Source organism: Onychostruthus taczanowskii, unplaced genomic scaffold, assembly GCF_017590055.1.
Source record: "Onychostruthus taczanowskii isolate IOZ18803 unplaced genomic scaffold, ASM1759005v1 scaffold2, whole genome shotgun sequence".
Lineage (NCBI taxonomy): Eukaryota > Metazoa > Chordata > Aves > Passeriformes > Passeridae > Onychostruthus > Onychostruthus taczanowskii.
Window position 1 is genome coordinate 10254667 of NW_024499239.1, and position 22986 is coordinate 10277652.

The 22986-nt window shown below is 35.3% G+C and overlaps 1 protein-coding gene across 2 annotated transcripts in view; it reads right to left on the minus strand.

The window, feature by feature from the left end:
* Positions 1-9095: 9095 nt before the first annotated feature.
* PCDH7 (protocadherin 7) overlaps positions 9096-22986 on the minus strand; it is a 262992-nt gene continuing 249101 nt past the window's right edge. For both annotated transcript variants that reach the window (XM_041403064.1, XM_041403065.1), the window contains one exon: positions 9096-11150. In XM_041403064.1, coding sequence (XP_041258998.1) covers positions 10771-11150 — 380 coding nt within the window. In that variant the 3' untranslated portion in view covers positions 9096-10770. The remainder of the gene's footprint in view (positions 11151-22986) is intronic.

The following is a 22986-nucleotide window of genomic DNA, read 5'->3' on the forward strand; positions in this document are numbered from 1 at the left end:
GGCTGAGAGAGAGGAAGGGCTAAGAGCCAGACTGATCCCCTAGCACAGCTTAAGAGGGGTATTGAAGTGGGCGCGGAATCAGACTTGGGCCAATGGGATTGCAGATACAGGATGGTTCAGGGCAGGACCACAGGCTTAGAATATACCATACATTTCGGAGGGGTGAGACAGAGCATACCATTTAAATAAAATGGAATACAACAGTTATCATCTCTGCACTGTGCTGCTTTTTTAACAGTAGCAATATCCTTCAAGACAGAAGGATAGAAACGTAGTTTGCATGAGGAGAAAAATATCATAATTTATCTCTCCAGAGATACGGCAGATTTGGCACTCAATGACATTACTGTTGATAGTGTAAGAAATGTCAAACACAGAGAGATTTGAGGGATCAGGTTGGGGGAAAAAAACCCAAAAACCCTTTTTGTTTTCATTCACAGGTAAACTTCTGTAGTAGTTTTCTCTTGGCACTAGTTTTCACCATGTTTAGGGAAAGAAAAAAGAAAAAGAATAAAGTTATATTTTCTCCTTTTATTAATTTATTGTATCCTTCTATTAATTTACTTTTATCACTTAAATAATGGCATTTCTTTCTTTCTGTCCTTTCAGCTACATAGTTAATTAGGCCTAATCAAAATTCCCAGTTTCTCAATTTTCAGTACTGAGAATGCACTTTTCTTAAGGCGAATGCATTTTTGTGCAAATGCTGTCTTTTATTAATTTCCTTTTTTTTTATGTTAATTAAAAAGCATATAAAGCATATACTTCCCAGGTTTTGAATGGGGTGTAAAGAGTATTTTGTTCTGTAAGCCAGAGTTTTAAGAGCTCTGGAGTCTGAAGAAGTTGCAGTACCATCGCTTTCAAACAATGATCTTTATACACATGACGAACACCCCTGGTATTCTGAACAATTCTTTAAAGAATATCATTGTGAATAAAATGAATGTACCGCACATAATAATCTCATTTCCTGCCATGTTATATGAGAATGTTTTTTGAAAAACTGCTGCATGACTTAAGCTAAAATAATACTAACTTGGACTCAGTGAAATATTTGCTATTTGCATGTTAGCTTCATGAGTATCAATCAAGGTTTTAAATAAAACTTTAAAAATTAGAAAAAGTTTTATTGATCTCAAATCATTGCAGATTAACCTGCACAGATCCTAATGACTCCAAAATGAAGGCCTATGAAGGCCCAGTTACTTTCTCTAATTGAATGTGAAGGTGAAGAAGCACTTCTTTTAGATATCTTTGGGGTGAAAATAGCGTTGTGTCTTTTTGTTAGTATCAAAAGACTCAGCAGAAGTTCTTATTACATCATTGATGACAGATATTTTAGGTGTCATATTTGATAAAACAGTCTTATCCATACACTCCAAATGTCACAAACATCATCTAGTGAGACCTCACATATATAGTCTATACTTCAACTATTTTTTACCAACTTCTGTTTGTACTTGTGTTCAGAAGTATAATGTTTGAAAGATCAGAAGCTCTTAGAAAATTGTTTGCAAATGCTTTTGGTTTGCTTTGCCATCCATTTTTGTCTGTATGCATCTCCACAATCAGGAGTGCACAAGGTAAACACCTGTCACTGAGTTAAATAAATTACTGTCTCTAACACCTGTGTTTGTTCACGTGTCCAATAAGTCCTGTAACAGTCTGTTTGAGTGCTTGTAACCTACATAATTCTGTGAGTTCTGCCATGTGTTCCCTGAGGCACAGAGTTTTGGAGTTTAATTGGTAAATTTATTGCAATCTGGTGTAAAAAAAAAAAATCTAACTTTTTCTCACCTATTTTCTAATTTTTTCCCCGGAAAGTTTTCTCATTAGAAGCCTTGCAGCTGTAGATTTCCAAGGAGTAATTGTGGTTAGGCAGAAATTATTTTTCATCTCTCTCTTGGAGAAACACCATCAAAAGCATTGACTATCAGAAAACAATTCCTGAAGCAAAGTTTTTACTTTCTTAGCTAACAAAATAGTGGTGTTGAGGGCTGAGGTTTCTGTTAATTTTGTTTCAGTGTGTGTTTGGTTGAGAGGTTTTTAAAGAGAGAAGGGGACTTGCAACACAATATTCCATTTTTAGCATATTTGTTTTGGTAATAGAGTGGGTGAAACAAAGATATGCTATTACTATATTATGCTTACATCCTTCATAAAAAGAATGATACTAGAAATATTCTGGGATTTATTGTATTATTTATGTGAGCCAAATTCATGTGTGCATCCCAAAAAGGGATGTCTGACAAAAAGTTATATTTGATTCAGTGTGAGAAAACACACTTCCGTAATCTTTAATCCAGTGCATCATAACTACTTATGATGACTCATAGATGATTTATTAAGCAAAACTATATATCACTGTCAAACCTCTCAATTCTCTTCTGAACTGAGGCTGAAGAATCCTACATTTTTATTGTATAATTTTGATCACCCTAATCAGTATATCTTCTAGTACTTATATTCTTATCTATTTAGAGGGGAAAGGTCAGAACTGCGAAAAATCTGAATGATGCACCTGCATCTTTACTTAAGCAAGAGAATTTCTTCTGTTTGACACCCCTTCCTTAATTCTAAACACTCATCCTGGGAATTTTTTTGTGAGACTGAACAGTAAACTTCTGGAATCCTATCACTGTGTAAGGAAAGACAAGATGTATTTTTTCTGAGTGTTGCTAAATTTATTTTATCTGCAGTCAGTGCAGAAGACAATGTTCTGTAACTTCAGATGTGATCCCAGTCCATGACAAGCCAAATTCTCACCCTTATCTGTTTCTGAATGCTTGTTTTGATTTGCTGGATTTTTTTTTTGGAATGGACAAGTGATATTTAACTTTTATGTTACCATTTAATAATATTTGAAGCCAAAACATTATAGCACCTTCCAGAAGTTACAGTACAAAAATGTTGTTCTCCAGCCAGCATGTTTTCATCATATCCCCTCTATTAATTCTATGCCCTCCTAAATAAGCATGTCACACTATATGTATCATTAATTAGCCAACATCATTTCACTGATGATGCATAAACATAATCAGAATATTCATCAGGGGATCCAAACTGATTGGAAACAGGCTTAATTTACTAGGCTTGGGCAAAAGATGATTCCTTCTTTCTTGCATATATAAAGCACTGTACTTCAAGAGGGACCTGGAGCATTTGTGTATTTTCCTTAGAACTATACAAAAGGCACAAATTAGAGTAAATAGAAATGTAAAGCCTGTTATTTTAGGGTTGTAGCATGTGGTTCGTTCTTTATCACACAGAACAGTATTTCAATCCTCTCTAGAATTCAGGATATTTTTATTTTCAGCACATCACGAGAATATTTTAAATTCAAGGAATACTTCTTGCTCTACCTTTTAATATTCAAACATGAAGTTATGTGTGAGTGAGTCTACCATAATTTTATGCTCCAAAAGATAAGGGTGGAAACATGATGCCTGCCAGATGCTCAGAGGTCAGACTGAAAAAGAATATGAAATCACATGCTGTTCCAGGGCTCTCTTCTAGTCCATCACAAAGTGGAGAAAAGGTGCCAAGCTGATTCCAGGTACTGTCAGCAAGAGGAGATGAAGATTAACAAAAATGCTCTGACTTTTGTTCTAGCAGTTTATGTAAGATAGGAAACTGGAGAGAATCTGAAGCAGGTTCAATGATAATCCAGTAGTCTGAGTCTGTGGTCACCATACACTGCCAGACTAAATGGTAGATGCTAATTTATGTATTTTGTTCTGTCTTGTTAAACCTTATAATAAATACAGAACCTCTTACTGAAAGTCTTTATTGTCCAATATCCTGGATTGGAATAATTGGATAATGACAAAGAATTTTCTGAAATCTTAAAATTTACTTCAAAAGCAAGAGGTGTACTTACACACACATACAAACACACGCTTAGCCAAGTTGTCCATCCGTAACTCCTTCTTCCACTTTTGCTTGTGAATTTTTTCACCTCTTCTCTCTTAATCATGCCTAAATAATGAACCATTACAGCGTGTGCAGCAGTTTGTGGATCTTTTCAGACTAATAACTTACTCTGATTTCTTCACTTCTACTTGACTCATCAAATATATATTCAACTAACTTCAAACATACTACTAACACCATAACCTTGCTACAGTTAGAATCAGATTCATTTTCTGGAGTCATGTAACACAGCTACTATGTAAGAAGAAAAAGTAGGAAGATGATTTTCCTGAACTAGACTTACTACAAGTTATAAAACCTGCAAGTATCTTTGGAAGATGTAAAAGTGTACACTTTTGTTGGAAATGGTAGAATCCAGTATTACTATTTGGGGAATTCCGTGGATGCTGGAAATCCTTGAGAAGTAGGTAGTAAAAAGATACAGCTTTTTTCCCCCCCTTTTTTCTAGTCTTTCTTCTGTGATTGCTGACAATATTGGGAAAAACTCAAGTGTTTCATTGTTATTTAAGTTGCTCTCTTCATGACACTACATTATGCTGAGTGTGAATTTTCCAAAGGAGAAGTAAACATGATACAAACATGCTTTTATACTACCTTGGCTTCTTTGTGCCTTCAGTATTATCCTTGAAAGCACAGCTGAAAAGTGTTGGGTTTTTTTCATTTGTTATTATAACATGAACATGAAAAAGTTGGTTGTTATCCTGAAAATAGAATAGAAATATAAAAACTATATCTTGCCTATTTGGTCATTCCAAAATTGTCTTTTCCTTCAGTGAATGCTGTAGAAGCCTGCTGAAATTTGCTTTAGTAAGCTTAAAAAAAAAAAAAAAAGGAATACTAATATATAAACATTTTTAACCCTTGCTTAAATCTTTAGAGACATCACATTAAATAGAATCATATGTCTTATAATTAAAAGGAATCCTTTCTTATAAATTACAGTACCATACCATAGATAGCTAAAAATTATACATTAGTATCTCCCTATTTTCAATCTTTAAATCAGTTTGAAAGTCCTAAAGGAATATATTTCTATAAATTCTGTACCAATTACATTATATACATTATACTTATTTGCTGTTCTTTGCCCCCTTTTTTTTTCCCCAGACGTTATTGCACACAAGCACAGAATATGTATTTTGCATTTCCTACCCCCCTAACCCACGCCCCAGTTTCTTGGTGAGTGTCTATCAGTCTTTAAACCAGATGTACTTTCTTCAGAAGAAAGAGCTGTATGAACTGCCTGACTAGAATCCTATGATTTCACTAAGGAACACACCCATCTAATGCTAGCACTGCTTTCCTTTTCAGCAAAGGCTAGATAATTTGCATATTTATGAACTATTAAGCATCTTCTATACACTCCCCTCAGGAGCCTCAATAAAGACAAGAAATTATTTCTGCCCAGGTCACGTTTATTAATTTCAGTCTCTGCATAAGATTTACAATTTACTGCAACGCAGGAGGGAGAACTGAAGCCAGGGTGAAAGGGGAGCATAAATTGTTTGCTTTTGCTAGTTTATATCATCCTCTCTTACCACTCTTAGTGTCTCAGGAAATTTATTTTATCTTCCTGTAATCACCTTCCTGGATGCAGTGGGTAAACAAGAAAATGCAGATAAAAGACAAACAAACATAAGGTCATGCCTTGCATGCTACAACAAGTATAAAATAAACTTGAAAGCTTGATTGAAGTAACTCATTAAAATATTGTTACTGCTGAAAGAGGTGGAGGGGTAGTTTCACCCGCTTATTCAAGTGCAGTGTGAGAGATACAGGGTCAGGTGGTGAACTAAACTTTCTCCATAAGCTTGCAGATTCAGACCTCTGCTTGTGGAAGAATCTTCTTTGACACATTCATTAGAGCAGACTAGAAAATGTTAAGTCAAAGCACATTCAGAGAAAGAAATTTGCAATGTAAAGTTTATTTTATAAAAAGTTCTGGCCAGTTTGTACTCACAAAAACCAAAGCCTAATTTGTAACTGAGGTAAAAGGATATAAATGGCTTTTTCTGTGATGTTTACTGGGAAATTGTATTCCATGGTTTCCAAGGTCTCTGTGGTAATTCTGTATTTTGCATAACACAGAGAGGTGAAAGGAGTTTTGACCTTCAATCCCTCTCCCCACAAACACTTTTTTCACATGTTATAACAGATGCAAATCCCAATTTAATGGCTGTTTTGGAACCTGCTCTTTTAAAATAAACAAGCAAACAAACAAAGACAAAAAAAGCTATGTGTGATCCAGACAGCTAAGGAATAAACTCTTGCTTCTTAGATGTTTCTTCTTGAGGAGGATTCATTCTTGATTTACAATTATGCTGAGGTGGATAATTTGATTCACAGCCAGAGAGAACTGGAGGCTCTTGTTTCTTTTTTTTCCCCTGAAATTCTGCATTAATTGTGTTGTTCTGTTGTTTTTCTCAGTATAGATGCTCTACTGACATTTTAGGATGTGTTAATAGTTCTAAACTTGGAAAAAATAGCAGCCTTGTTGTTAATAAGAAAATTGCCATTCTGTAATGGAAGTACATGGACTTTTACTAAAGGCTTGTTATTCCACCTAATATGAAGGTTTTGAACACATTTTAAAAATAAGCCCTTTTAAAGAGTAATCAGAAGCAACTGTTCAGGTTACAAGTACTCTCTGCTGTGAAAATAGCTGTGCGCTGTCCTGGGTGATAGTAGCCTTGACTATATCAAATTTCACTCTGAAGACAGGTAAAACCTCAGCTACCTCTGCAGCCGAATCTGTGGCCAATAACTAAGGCAGTGTCATCTTTGTTATTCAAAATACCATTAAATATTGAAGCTAGCATGTGATTTAATCTAGTAAAATTGGAATAGACTGTCCAAGAAAGTAAACTGGCAAAAGGGCAACCAGTTGAACATGTTATATTTTAATTTGCAGAGACAAAAATGACAAGCAATTTATTTACATAAAACTGTACAAAAGCAAATTAAATTATGTAAATATTTCATAAATAGAGGTGGACTAGCGTTTAATACATTTTGCCATGTTTAGCATAGTTGCGTGCATAGTGACTCATAATAAACAATGATAAATTGTTCTCTGCTTCACTATCAACATCCAAGTTGCAGAACAATAGTCAATGATTATTATTACAAACAGATCGTACCACACTGAATGCAAGTGCTTTAAAATTTAGGAAAAGTTGTCTGAAAGCATACCCCAGGTAGCTGGTGAATGTTGTCTTCTTCCTAGTGCTTACGCTCTTTCAGTCAGTAATACAACTTAACAGATGGGCTTTCATTTCTATTGCTTTTTCATCTGCTTCTTTCTTAAGGAAACTCTGTGTATTTATCACCAATGAAACAGAAAGAAAAATATTTCATTGTTCAACTTCCTTACAAGTATTTGGTGACGGCTGAATTTCTGGCAAGATCTTTATCCATATTCATGATTTTTCTGCTTGACAACTTCTAGGGTAGCCTTTCAGCCAATCATTTCAATCCCATTTAAGTTTTTCCCCCACATAAAAATAATGTTTAACTTTTTCTCCTGAAACTCAGGCAGCAGGCCAGTCAGAAACCATATTCAATAAACATAGTGGGTCTGAGATCTGGAATAAGCCTTAGATTTTAGACCAAAGCTATTGAACTTTCTAATACATATAAAGTTATATATTAACGCATCAATCTATAAAGGTGCCCTAATGTAAAATACATGCAAAGCTCATTTGAGTTTCCCATGGAAGGAAAGAAAAAGATGATTTCTATACTGTGCAAATAAAATGTGATGAAGGCTAAAAGCTATTAAAAAAATTGTCAGTTTTCCGGGCAACATGAACTGGTGACACCTTGCTAAATAACTATCATATAGACGGATCATACTTTTCCAGGCAGCAGAAGTAAAAACAAATTAAAACAACCCCAAACCCACACAAATAGTAATTAAAAAAATCCTCAAGACCTACTTAAACCACAGCCTTGTGTTAATAATGCTTAAGACTGGTCCATTAACTGAGTTTGGCAAAAGGCTTGTTTTTAAATATATTATTTATAATTTCTCAGAAAATAAACACAGGTAAATATACAGGTTCAAAAAAGTTGGGAATAGCCCCTTACCCCTCAGTGTCCAAACCCAACTACCACTTTACCATAATAATAGGTATAAAAGGCACAGTTGCATATGTTGCATTCACCCTAATTATTTTTTATAGCTTTATTTGTTTATTTTTTATACAAAAGCACTCTATTTATGGAGTGGCACCAGATTTAACCTATTTCAAATAAAGAGGAAAAATACAAACACAAAATATATTTGTATGTCATGCCAGGTCAGAAGAGTAATCAGCATATTAATAGTGGCCAGTTCCACAAGAATTACTGTGAATACTTACAGTAGATAGAATTTAAAAAAAATTCTTTCACGCATTTTAGATCTAAGGAGATGCACACAAGAAAATTATTTCATGACTGTCTTATGTGGTGCAAAAATTGGTAAGTGACTGCTGATCCATTTAATCTGAAGGTCTATTATGACCTGTATTATTAGCCTTATAGAAAAAGTGTCTAAGAATATATGGAACCCAGCTACCTAATTTATTTTCTTGTGTGTAATATTAAATAAAATCTTATTAAAGGAAGTTCTGTTGAACATTTGTGTTATGCAATTGTGTATTCTTTTGAAACGTGCAAGAAAAATGTGTTTACATTACATAAGCATTTTTAGAAGCATTTTTAAACAGGTACTTACAGATTATACAAAGCAGTAACTGCTATACGCAGTCTCATAACAAAGTACTAGCTTGCATCTCCCCGTATTACTTAAATAATTAAACATAAAAATGTTCAATCGTTAATAATCTTTGATTTTAATATTTTCTTTCTAAAATGTGCCCATTCATCATAACTGCTATACACAAACTAATGTTACTTGAAGAAAGTAAACTTTAAAGAGGAGAATGAAAAGGCCAGTAATGGCACAACCCACAATATGGAGAAGTGAATTCAAAAGATAAATGTGATGAGTTCTTTTGATTTTCCAACCACTACCTTAGGCTGTTTAAGGTTATTTTTATGCAATTCTTCAAAGCAAGAAACTACCCAAAGCTACATTATGACTACAGTTACTAGAGAGCCATCTAGCCATGCCTTCACACCAGTTCAACAGCCAGGGGTCTGAATGCTTTCTCCGTCCTTGAGCTGTCCTTGCTGTGTCGTTTGATTGTCACATTTGTCTGAATGTCTGAGCTCAGTCTGTGATTATTAATACAGCATCAACTACAAAGCAATTGGTTGATGTTCTGCATGTTTTGTTGCTTTTATTGCACAAAACCCTGTTTCATTTCCTCTTCCTTTCAAGAAGCACTCACCATGATAATTGTTACAGCTCTTGCACATCATAGCTTGGACTCCTTTTAACTCCTCTTGACCTCCTAGGTATCATATCACCGTTTATCAGACCATTTTGTACTAATGCTAAATGTTCTGAGTCTTGATATCATTTAGTATTGCACTTTTCTTGGTTTTAAATGCACTTGGTTTCAAGAAAGCTTTCATTATCATCATTTTTGACATAATTGAAGCAGTTGATAAGCTGCAACACTGATGACCAGACTAAGCAACCATGCCTTGCAATCTGAAAAGAAGCTTTTATATCTGAGTTGTAATGTCCTCTTGTTACTGCATTATCCCATTGTCCACCTTTTTCCCTCCCATCAAGCATTCCCACTAACATGGCTTTCTCTTCTACTATTAGTTTTTAATTTTGATCTTAAAAATTCCCTGGAACTAGCATATGCAGCATATCATATGCAGCATGTGCTGCAATGTATCATGTCATTACAAAAAAAGCATCAGTTCCTTTGGGCATTCAACTGAACCACACTGGAAAAAAATTTGTTATCTGGGCTTGTGAACTGTGCTGCTGCATAGAATGTAACTGAAGCTTTGTTATGAGTACATGTGTTTTTTGTGAATACATTTATTTTCTAAGTCAAGCCCCAATACTTAGCAGTTCCCCTGATCCATTGTGTGATCTTTGGCCTTTTTGTTATTACAATCTTCCCAGCTAAATGTTAGTCTTGCCCAAAATAATGATTTCAACAGTTTATCATTGCTATCCTATGGTATAAGTGTTAGTAGTTGTGTTTACATTGAAATAATCATTACAGAGAACAAGAGAGAAAGAGAGAAAGAGACACAGCAAGACAGGTTTGTTCAATGGATAAAACAGAACCAGAGTCCATGAATCACGGGAAAGTATGCCATGTTTTTGACTGCAGTCTCAGGCTGAATGTATTTCTGTTGCTTCCAGCCTCAGATGAGAGGTGAGAATATTAAAGCTGTGGTCTTCACAAAGTGCCTATTAATGATTATTCCTTTATATTTATCCTATATCTTTATGGTTTCTGAAGGATTGTCCCTGATGGGGATCAGCAATATTCAGATGGTATGTTTTGAATACATTTTCCCTGACCTGTTATCTTCAACAAGCCAGATGACAAACAAACAAAGTGAGTGGCTCAATTCATGCTTCTGCAGAGGGGAAACAACAGTATGTCGTGTTCTTTTTAATCAAGCTTGCTACTATGGGAGGAATTTGCAACCATAGATCTAGGAAAATAAAAATCAGCGAGGGGGAATTAGACATGCAAGTAACAGCAATGTTTTCTACATTGTACAGTATAGTCAGGCAGACAGCATAATTACATGCCTGCTATGGAGGCAGAAGTGGCAGGCAGATCTTTTGTCTCTTTGGTGGCCCCCTCTTTATTGTTTCACATTTTTTTCTTAAAATTGTTGTGATTTTAAGACTTTTGCCCCATTTCTTTCTTACATTATGAAAGAACTTTGTTGCTGCTTTTTAGCCTACAGGTAAACTTCTCTTCTAGTTAGAGTGTTGACAGGAGATGGCTTGTATTCCCCTGTCTGTGTAAGGGGGATATCCTCTGGGTTGCCTTCTTCATTTTTGCTGAAACTAGCTGCGCTGAAGGTCTCATAGGATGAGGTCAACTTTTTGTTAAGGAGGTTTCTGTTGCGGTCACCCATGAGGGAGGCTTCTCCATTGGCCAGCTTTTCCTGACTGCCCCGTTCATCAACAGGCATGAAAGTGGAGAGTTTTGGCTGGCTCTTCTGCTTTCTCTCCGGAGAAGTGCGGACTGGCATCCAGCAGGAGTCTGAGTGGCCATATTCATCACATTCTCGGGTGCACTTCCCTGTTAGGGCTACATCTGGTAGAGGCCGTGAATCTGAAAATAAAAGAGAGTTGTCTTTACAAATTAATATTACAGTAACTTCCACTGAAACAGAATCCTTGCATTCACAAAAGGTATTTTTAAAGAACTTGGTAGGAATGTGGCAGTAAGTTCCTCAGTAATAATTTTTTCAATTGCATGTGCCCAGAGGCAACAGGCAGATCTGTACAGTTATTCTCAACCTTAATAATTGGGAAAAAAAGGCTATTAATCCTTTTCCTGTGCCTGTAAATCAATTCCAGAAGCATTTGGCATTATGTACTGAATTAATTTTGATGTCTGAAAGAGTCAAAGAAGCACTTAATTCCATACTGCCAATTTTCTAGAAATTATTAAAAATACCTTTTCTTGAATTCTTTTGTAAAGAATACTCTGAATTTATGTGGAAGGATCCTGCACCCTGCAAATACTTACAAACATACTTAATGCCCTGCAAATGAGCAGATCCGTTATTGACAAAGGGACTGAATTTTCATATAATGTGACCTTCTGTTTGTATTTCTGAGGATTGGACATTTGAGCTGTTAGTCCACAATTTGTTACGTGAGTTGTACAATCAGTAATTGCAGAAGCATACAAAACCTCTGCTATGGGTTATAAACTTCATCAATAGTACAAATAAAACTGTTCTGTGTGTATATGTGCATGGTAGGTCATGGGATGAATCTGAGTGCTGTCTAAAGAGAAACATTTTATTTGTGACTATATGTGTTGGAAGGTGTCCTGTTCCTGTTCACTATGTCTAAGTTTTCTGTACTTGTAAGAACTTTCACTGAAAACCAGCAAAGTTCCAAGGCCTGCAGGATTGACTCCTACCTGTTTGAAAAGCAGGTATATTTAATATTTGTATTTTGATACTTACATACAACTGAATTTAAAAACTACCTCAACTATTTTAAGGAATGGGTAAGATTCTTAAACCTTGCTTTTATTCAGTTATAGTGTACTTATAGCTGCTTACAAAGGAAGAACATTATATTCAAACAAAGTTGACAAAGAACATAAATCAGAAAATAAATTTTTCGAGTGTGTTTGATATGACTTTCATTTAATACGACTTATTTGATGAAAAATTTAGGTTTGTTTTATAAAAAAATCAATTATTTTAGAAGGGAACAAGGAACTTCAACATGGAAACATAACCAGGTACTTCCTATGGGCTGTGGCATCTTTCTATCTTCCCACTACAATACCAAAGTTCTTGTGAACAGTAATTTTTGCCTGTAATAACATGTATTATACAAGCTTATAAAAACTCCTTCCAAGGCCTGCTCAACCTAGCCTTCATTCTGTTACTTTTGTTTTGCCTATTTTTCTTTGATTTTGACTAATAAAGTACCTTCTCAAATGATGACAATTTCAGCTGTGATTTTTTTTTTATAAATTGATAGAAAAGACCAGAGTTGAAGATAAAAAAAAAAAACAAAAAAAACCCAAAAAAAACCCAAAAAAAAGACCAAAAACCAAAACCCCACAACCAAATATCCTTCACTCTTCAAGAATAAACCACTTTAATTTAAAATATTTAAAGCAGGTACTTGCAGAGAAAGCATATTTCATTTCAACATGGATTTAATCCTGATAGAATTGCAAAAGCTCTTGAAAGTCAGATTTATCTTCATCCTGTCCCGATTTTTTTTCCAGGCATTTAAACATTAATTTAATAAATAATTTATTGCAGTATTGTAAAGAGTGTGTATTTGCTACTATTTGCTACTGACAGGTATCAACATTTAATAGAATTACTGTATGTATTCTGAATACTATATAAAATTTCATATTTCAATGAAATTTCCCTGACTTTAATGAGGAAACAGCCCTGGTGTCTAGATAACTGAGTAACCCTGTAACTAAGATATGTAAGGCTGGGAGGAGGGAACTGAGAGATTTTTTTCGTTTTAAACTTTTTTCCCCAATTTGTTTTTAAGGCTTTTTCCCTTAGACACAATTCCCACTTTTTTTTTTTTTTTCTCCCAATGAAGAATGCAGTTCTATGAAAACTTATCAGCCTATCAGTTTTCAGATGACTGTGTTCTGCAAACATACACAGAATATGGGGAGGATTACAGGAAAATCCTCTGTCAGATAAATCAGCATTATTCTGACTCTCTCTCATGATAAGAAGCATAAGTAACTGCTCAGCTGCCCTGATATTCTTTGATTTTTAAGCAGAATTTTTCATATTTTTACAACAGGGCAAACTCCCTTACACCTCTATAAATTATTTCAACCAACACTTTATTAAAAAAAAAAAATATCCTGGCCATTAAACATTATGTTTCTTCAAGTATTTTAATTATTACTCTGACATAATATTAGATCAAGACAGTTTGTTTGAACTTTATTTAAAACATAAGGATATAAGTTTCTTGAAAAGATTTTCTTTTGTTGTCTTTTGAGTTTGGGGTTTTAGAGATTGAAATAATTAGCATCTCATTATATCTGATGGAATCTTTCTAGCTGAAAAAAAATTTGAATTGGCAATACATGGGTTCATAAAAATCCTCCCCTTGCTGGTGGTCTTTGAATCATGCACTTGAAAATGCACCATTTTGCATTGTAGTGCTTTTCCTGTTCACTTCTAGACAAATACTGGAACCCTTTATAGGGAAGCATGAGGACTTAATGTGCAATCCGGCCTTATAATGCTGTTTTAAGAAGGAAAAACCTCCGTGTCAGTGTGTTGCTGAGTTGCCCTGTTAGGTTATATGATGAATTTCATCTTCACACCCATAGAAGAGCTCAGAGAGACGCTGGAAGAACAATACTAGCCCAAACAATACCCCAACAGACCTACCCAGGCCCACCATAAGGCAAATCAGACCCTCAAAGGTCCATCTGTCCAGGCCCAGAGGAGCACAGGAGGGTATAGTGGCAGATAGGAATTTGAAACAAGGATTCAGAAGGAAAAATCATCTTTCTATGTAATGCTGGGGATTGCTGTCTAGGTATGTAGAGCAAATTATAAGATTTGGAGAAAAGGAATTTGGGATAGCAAAGGACTTAGTTGATGTTTGGGGGAGAAACCATCAGGAAGGCAAGTGAGGAGTTTAGGTGACAGAGGGGAAATGGAGATAAAAAGGGATAAAAGGGCCAGTCACATGTAAATAGTTTGCTGGGTAATAAATTTGTCTGGCTATGTTCTGTGTCTGATGAACACCATTTGTCCTGTCCTCTTATTAGATTCCTTTCTAACTCTTTGCTGGGAGTGGTTTCTCTGTTATGAATGCATGAATAGATGGGGTGTGTCCACTATCACTAGTGGTCTTTCATCCTGTCCAGCCAGAGAAGAGGACAGAATGAGGCCCCTGGTGCTGTTTGTGTTCATGGGAAGGCTTTGAGTGTCTGTGATCTGTGTGGACAACTCAGCATATATCTGGTGTGTGTATGTGCTTTCTCTATGTGTACGTGCCTACTGGGAATATATCTTCATCTTTGCTTGGACTTGGGGGTATGGAACAGCAGCAGCAGCCTCATCTCCCTCAGGCTGTCAAACTCAGTGCCATATATTTTTTTCTAAAACAGCTTCGATTAAGATTTGACACGTACAGCCTTCTATTCCATTGCTTTCTTGCGTCTTTTCTTAGAGCTTGAATCAGTACAACATTTGAGTACAGATTTAATCTAACATGGTTTGAAACCTGTTGCATTTTAATCTCTCATATCTTTAAAAGATTGACATACCTAAACTAGTGGGTTAGGGAAGATGGGGAGTTTTCTATACACTGAAATTGATAACAGTGATTTAACCTTTAATTTGGATAAACTGCCATGCCACTTTAGCTACACAGTAACTGCATTTTTGCTGATTCACTGAAACAGATCAACCCTCTTTTGCAGAGTAGAGACTCTATAGTCAACATTTTAAATTGCCTAGCCCATGGAATTTTGAACAATCTCTAAATTTGAAAATAAAAATAAATTTACTTATGTCCTCTGGTATAATTTGCATTGAAACATTTCTATCTCTAAGTGAAATGCTTTTCTTAAGTGCTTCTCTGTTTAAAATCAAATACTCCAGTAGTGACCCCACTGAGAACTGACAAGTCTAATGGAATATTACACAGCAAACAATTTGTCAGCAGAACTGGCAAATCATCAAGGAGCAGAACAACAGATTTCTACTGCAGTTACATATCTGGAAACCAAGTTAAATTTGTGCATAAAATGCCCTTTATTAACCAAAAAAATTATCACAATGTTAATTACTAGAGAAAGATACGTGATATTTCTTGTTATACTGAAATCTGTAGATTTGGGATTAGGTCCTAAGACTTTGTATAGACTAGTCAAATTCAGCCTTTTGTCTGCACAAAAATACAATCAGAAGATGTCATCAGAAGATATCCTCTTAGTTATTTTCAAACATATCTGCTTATGGTATCTCTAGATAAGAACTTGACACAACCATTGTAAACCCACTCACTAAAATGCAGATATTTAGAAAAAAAATTTAGGCATACATGTAAATGGAGAATTCAAAATGTAGTACTTTTAAAACAGATTTCACATGCCAGACTTGAGCTTGGGAAAAAATTGGAAAACATTAATTTAAAGGGCCTCTATTTTGTCATTGTATCTGAAAGAAGCTTCCACCGCAAATTTTTAAAATTTATCTGATAAAAGTTAGGTGTTTTTTTAAACTTTAGTAGCTATTCATCCAATACGTCCTTAAACATTTGCAGCTAATTTCTGAGACAGAAATATGCTTTATGTTTTCCATAAAACTTTGTACAAAAGAATATAAGTGATTGGAAATATTTATATGTATGCTAATGTTTCTACTGGTTGTAGCTGACTGTTTCCCTAGGGCTAGTAGGTTTGTTATTTATCAAAAAGGGAAGGCACCTACCACTGCAGGCTGGACAGGGGAAAGATGATGTTCTATCTCCAGTTTAATGCAAAAGAAACTAACTCAAATATTCCAACCAAGCAGTTTTCCACTATTTTCTCTCCTCCTATTCTTGATCAAAAGAGGTTAATATATTTCATCAAGGATATAAACAGTATTATGAACTCAGTAGTCAACAAGTACACCTGGAGATTGGAACTAGATGATTTTTAAGGTCCCTTCCAACCCTATCCATTCTATGGCTCTTCATGTTACAAGTTATGTGCTTTTATTTTAAACACACATTGCAGAAATATAGACAAGAATGCTCACTCTAGCTCCACTCTACACATTTTTAAGAACAATTCTTGTACAACATATTTTATCGACCCACATCTAGTCATAACATGATTCTAGCACAGACACTGGAGAAAAATGCAAAGAGCTTTTCACTTTTTCATTTTTGTAAACCACATGCAAAACTGATGGTAGCAACAGACTTAAGACCTACTTAAGCTGGGAAAAGTTTTGTTCCACTTGTCCCTGGAGATGGAAAATCTTCCAAATCAATAGTGACACTATATCTAGACACAATAATTGAACATCTGCAGAAAGTATTCCTAGCTGTAGATCTTTTTCTTGGAGGAGTGCAACACCACAATAGCCATGTAGCCATACAGCAGTGCAACACTACTTCTGTAAACCATGCAGCTTGGTCCACAGGATCTGAGGAGTCATTGGCAGAGGAGTTCTAAATAGTATCTATGACAAATCAATGACTACATGCAGATTTTGCTTTCCACATTGACAGGTCCATAATATCCCTGCATGGTTCCATTTATTGAGGACCTATAAAAACTGCATGTGGAGTAGTTCCAGCTACTGTGAGAAAAGAAAAAAGAATAGGAACAGTTATACAGAAAAGAAAGAGATTGTGGTTTGGATGAGCCCCATTTTTTCTGCATTCTGTACACAAATATGTTACATTCAGAAGACCATCCAAAATGCAAGTGAAACACCATTATATAATTAAAGTGGAGTAGTTTATATGGCTTTTATATTAAAAGCCATGACTCTTTTATGAGCTGTGTGATCAGGGACTGAATAGATCTCTTAAAGCCTAACAAGTATTGACGACATGATCAGGGAACAATAATGCAGAAAACAGCCGGGAGAGTAGATATTGTAGAAAATCACTGTTTAAGGGGGAAAAAGAAAGCTAGTCTACAAGGATATACAGCTACAACAGTACTGGTGTTGAAATTCTTGCCTCTTAATTGCTGTAATTCAGGAACTGCGCCCCAGTTTGTGCTGTGGCATATTCTGACATGCCAAGACACTATAAAAATACTTAAACATGTTAGAAAGCATCAGCAATTTCTTTCTCTGTACCTTAGGCTAAATACAGTTAAACAGCAGTTGAACATATCTCAAGAAGCATTTAGTGCCCCAAGGCTTGGACTGCTGTCATTCTGAATGAGGCATTATCATGTACTGCAGAGATAGTGCATGCCATCTCTAAAACAGTCTTACTGAATAAAGTCAAACACAAATCCACTGCTTGAGATATGCCAACTGCACTGAAGTAATGAATATATTAATTGCTTTTGGACTAGAATAATTTCATGTATATTATGCCTAATTCTAAAATTCATTTCAGTGCTTAAGGAAATACTTGAGAGTACAGAAAGGCTTTATATATATTGATGGAATGATTAATATTGTGAGGCAAGGTAGAACAATGATATAAAATAATGAATTCTAAAAATCTCATTTATTTTTCAATGCAAAAGAAAGAAATATAGAAATACAGAATGAAGAATACAGAATGAAAGTGACAATTTTCAATACTTTACTTGAAAATGGTTGAAAATAATAGTTCCTCTTAAGCAAGCCCTAAAGCCAGAAAGACTCACTGCTGTGATGAGTCCAAAGTCCTAGTACCTAGCAGTTTCAAGACAGACCAGAATGACATATTAGAGGAAACATGGTCCATTACAATTAAAACTAATAAAAAATAAAACAGACCAAGAAAGCAGTGTCATAGGAAAATAGAAACAGTTATATGTTTTATATTTGAAAAAAGTTCATGCTAGACGAAAGAAAATGAATTAGTGAGAAGAGAAAGCAGATGTGGTAGAAAAGAGCACTGTTAATGTACCTCAAAGGCAAGAAAAAACCCCCAAAAGTGTAAACAATCTATTTTGCATGCCCATTGTGAAAAAGACCAGAAGTAATGTCTTGATTGCAATAATGACAAATCATGTTAGAAATTAGAAAAATCTTTGAGGATGAATGAAGCAGTAATGGAAGTTTACAGAATCTGGGATGAGTTTTACAAATGTCTAGAAAAATTTTTTCCCAGGATGACATAAATGTAGCTAATCATACCTTGGGAGAGAAAGGATGCACTAAATGACCTCTAAAGTTTCCCTTCATCTCTACAGTTCTGTTGATGTGATTGCCAACTCTCTCTTACTTTGGCCTCAATCCAGTTCCTAACTGCTTCTGGGTTGAGACTCTTGACTTGTTCAGTAATAAATCAATCTCAGACAGTGGGCCTCAGTTCAAACAAAAATCAATTTTAGAATCCTCCTTAAAATTTTATGTTAATAAAACTACGAGCAAAACCCAGAAACAGTTGGACCACTTAATTGAGGTGTTAATCAAAGGAATACAGAAACATAAAGTACGTAATGATAAAAGCACCCCACCTACTCTCAAGTTCCAACATAATAATTTAGCATTTATAAAATCTTGTTTCCTGAGAAAAAACACATCCATCCTATTTTACAATTAGTTTTTTTCACAAAGTTAAAGAATGAATATTGCTTCTGCCTGTATCACACCTCTGAAATCCATTAAACCTGAAACTGGTGTAAAAAACAAATTTGCACAATTTTTTGCATCTTATATGATATTTTTGTTTTGCTTCCCTTGAATATTACCTGTCCGTGTTTTAGGGAGGAGCAGTCAAATAAGATAATGAACATATGAAGTTTTGATTTTTTTTATGCTTATTAAACATACTACACCAGTCTGTATAGCTACTTAAAATGACTCAGACATGTAAGAAAAGAAATATCACCCAATTAATAAAGATGTATTATCTAAGAAATAATATTTCTGGCTGAGTTTCCACATAGTCGTAGTTATTTCTATCATAGTTACCTCCATCATGTTAAAGTATAATATCCTTTAATTGTTTCCTGAATTATGGATCAACTTGATAAAAAAAAAATTCTTGCATAAATTCTTGCCTAGTGATTATACCAGTTCAATAATATTGCATCCATGTTCTTCAAGGAATCACCAGTATTTCACAACTAACTTAAAGACTGTTTATGTTAAAAACAGTTATATGAGTTTGGGGTTTTTTACACTGAGAAAACACACACTTGTACTCTTATGGGTCAAAATCATATTGATCTGATGGTTGTCAGTGGAGGACAATAACATAAATTGTTACAACATTACAGTTAAGTGGAATCAAATTCAACTGGCTTAATTCTAGACAAATACTACTTTGATTACATTATAAAATAGGAAAGGCCAGTAGAAACACAGTTTTCTCTTTTTTAAATTGTATTTATCCTGTAGTTCAGACTGTATTATTTAATTTTCTTTCACAGAACCACTTGCATATATATAACGAGAACTACCGGCTTATGGGATACCAGTGGTGAGTACCATCCTAAATGCACCGTGCTGAACCTAAATTCCCCAGATTTTAATTTTCTAGATTTAAATGTATTTGCTGCAAGACTTCTTGTAATCCTGTTAAATCCTTTGATAGCCTGATTTACTTCTATCACCAAAATGGCAACATATCCTTCAGAAAAGCAGGACTTACTGTGGCTTCCTGAAGTAGCACGGACATTAAGATGTAGGAAACATTTAAGCCGTCTAATTGTTCTGCCAATCTAATGCTAAGGTATTAATCTGTCACTGTGTCAAATTACATGCCTTTATTTTTTTCAGTAAAATGTGTCAGTGCTTAACAAACTCTGAGCTGGAACAATTTATGGAGCAATTAGAATGTCAGCTCTCCTACAGATGACTTAAGAAAATTTAAATCGAAGCTCAAAAGTCACCATAACTTCCTTGATATCCCTGCCAGAGTGATGGAACTGCAGGAGCTCTAAGGGAATCAGGTAACTAGCAGCCATTATTAGCTCACCTCAGCTGTTCCTCTCTTTTATTTTATTTCCTGTTGATAAGGATTTAATAATGTATTTTCACATCAGGAATAGACACCAGGTAGGAAAACAAGTGCACTTCCCACAGAAGACAAAAACACCATGACTTCCCCTAATTTTCCTTGTATTTATGCCTACCTCGTTCAACAGATAACTTATTTTTGGAGATATTCAAAATAATATTTTCTAAGGGATGTTAATGAATGCAGCATTGCTTTCACTTAGAAACTAAAAGACATGGGCCCAAAAGATGTCTGGTGTCATTTGGTCTCATGGATATCTCACAAATATCTTCAAAGATATACAGAACTGATAATGAAAGTTGAATACATAGAAAAAGTCATTGACATGGAGTTTCAATCTCTTTTTTAAGACTGATATTTGTTGAAGCAATATAAAAGTGCATTATATATGGCTAAGGTTTAGATTCAAATGGAGACTGATTAAAAAGATAAACCCCCATTAAGCACACGGCCAGTTAATTGTCACAAAAAATGGCAGGAATAAAATCAATAAACAAACAGAAAAACTGAACCATTTGTGCTTGTTGACAAGAACTCAAACTAAAGTTTGAGGCTTCTGTTTGAAGGCTTCTATATTAAAGAATTGGTTTTAAGGGAAAATACTGATTTCTTTCTTTCATACTTTTCAGTGAGCTACTCATTAGATAATTATTCTGATGCATGAAATAGAAACTTGAACTGATTATGTTGGAAGTACCATTGCATTTGTGAAAATGAAATGCTTCATACTGTTCCACTTTGTGCAGCCAAACATTGCTGGATATTTTATACCTGCATACACAGAATAAAATACTGAATAGTAACCTATATTAAATAGTAGTACTGCTTTCATAAAGAAGGGAATTACTCGGGTTTCCAGAGGTTTTCTCTGTGACTCATGCAAAGTATATTTTGTTACAAGTCATAGACTCTCAAAGGTTAAACTTGTAAGTTTAAAATGAGCTGAAGCTCTGTTAATTTATATTATGTTATTTTCGAGTGGGGGAAAGAACAAAGTTATCTATGCTCTACATGCAAATGATTACCTAAATAATGTTGAGATCAGCATGAAGCATAAACAAATAACTTGTGACTACTTGTCTTTTTAGCAGCTGTCGAGAGAAAGCTGTATTTTAAGAAGAAGCATAGAAGTCATGCGAAGGATCCGTTTAACCTTTTGTGTCACATGACGGGAACCTTATCCCAAACAATAGGGAAAAAAAATACACTTATTTGTTCATGTCATACATGTTTCTCTCACAAATGCACATATAAATTTGTAATTTTACTTAATGGTATTAGAAGATCTGGATTAGAACTAAATTTAATTCAATGCAGTGAATTGAAAAGTACAAAGAATGCATTTTCATGTCTTTTACAGAAATTCTACATAACAAAAGACTGAAATGAATGTTAAAAACAAATAAAAAACATTATTGTATTAATTCACATTTTTCTTATCTGTGTAAGTATACTTCCGAAGAAATGGGTTAAATTTTATAAAATATATTGCTCCTTTGCATTAATTATGAAGAATAACAGAAATATAAAAGCATAAAACACAGCCACAAATGATAATACTTCCACTTGCCACTGGGAAAGAAAATTATTTACTGATTAAGTAGTTACAGAGTTTTGTCTTTTACTCCATGTCAGTGGCATAAGCCTCCTCTTTCATAGAATTATAGAATAGTAGGATAATAGAATATTCTGAGTTGGAAGGAATCCACAGGGATCATTGAAGTCCAACTCCTGACCCTGCACAGGACAACCTCAAGAGCCACACTATGCACTGAGAACATTGTATAAACATTTCTTGAACTCTGACAGATTTAGGATCATGACTACTTCCCTGGTGAGCCTATTCTGGTGCTCAAACACCCTTTGGGTGAAGAACTTTTTCTAATATCCAACTAAACGTCCCGTGAAACAGCTTCAGGTCACTCCCTCTGGTCTTGTCACTGATCTTGTCAGTGCCTGCACCTTCACTTCCCCTCATGAGGAAGTTGCAGACTGCTTTGAGGTCTCCCCTCAGTCTTCTCCAGGCGGAACAGAACAAGTGACCTCAGTGGCTCGTTGCATGGTGTCTTCACCATCTAGAACTCTAGACTCTTCACCATCTTCATAGCCCTCTTTTGGATGGTGTCTGGTAGCTCTATATCTTTCTCTTACTGTGGTGCCCAAGACTGCACACAATATTCAAGGTGAGGCAGCCCCAGTGCAGAGCAGACCTTGCCAGGCTAGTGATGCTGTGCCTGATGCACCCAGGACATGCTTGGCTCTCCTGGTTGCCAGGACATATATTCAACTTTTCATTGACCAGCACCTCCAGGTCCCTCTCCATGGCACTGTTTTCTGGCATCTCATTCCCCAGTCTGTCCATAAAGTTGCACCACCCCAGGTGCAGAATCTGGCACTTTCCCTTTCTGAACTTCCTATTGTTGGTGATTGCTCAGCCCTCTGATTTGTTGAGGTCTCTCTGCAGGGCCACCTTGCCTTTGAGGGAGCCAACAGCTCCTCCCAGTTTTGCATCATCTGCAAACTTGCTCAGTCCCTTCCAGTCCTGTGTCCAAGTCCTTTATGATGATATTGAGGAGCTTAGAGCTGAGGATGGAGCCCTGTGGAACCCCACTAGTGACAGGTCACCACTCTGATGTCATTCCATTCACTGTAGCCCTTTGATGCTGACCCTTGAGCCAGCTGCTCATCCATCCCATGATGTGTTTACCCAGCTGTATGTTGGAACTTTTGTCCAGGAGGAATTTTTGTCCACTGTGAGAGACAGAATGAAAAGCTTT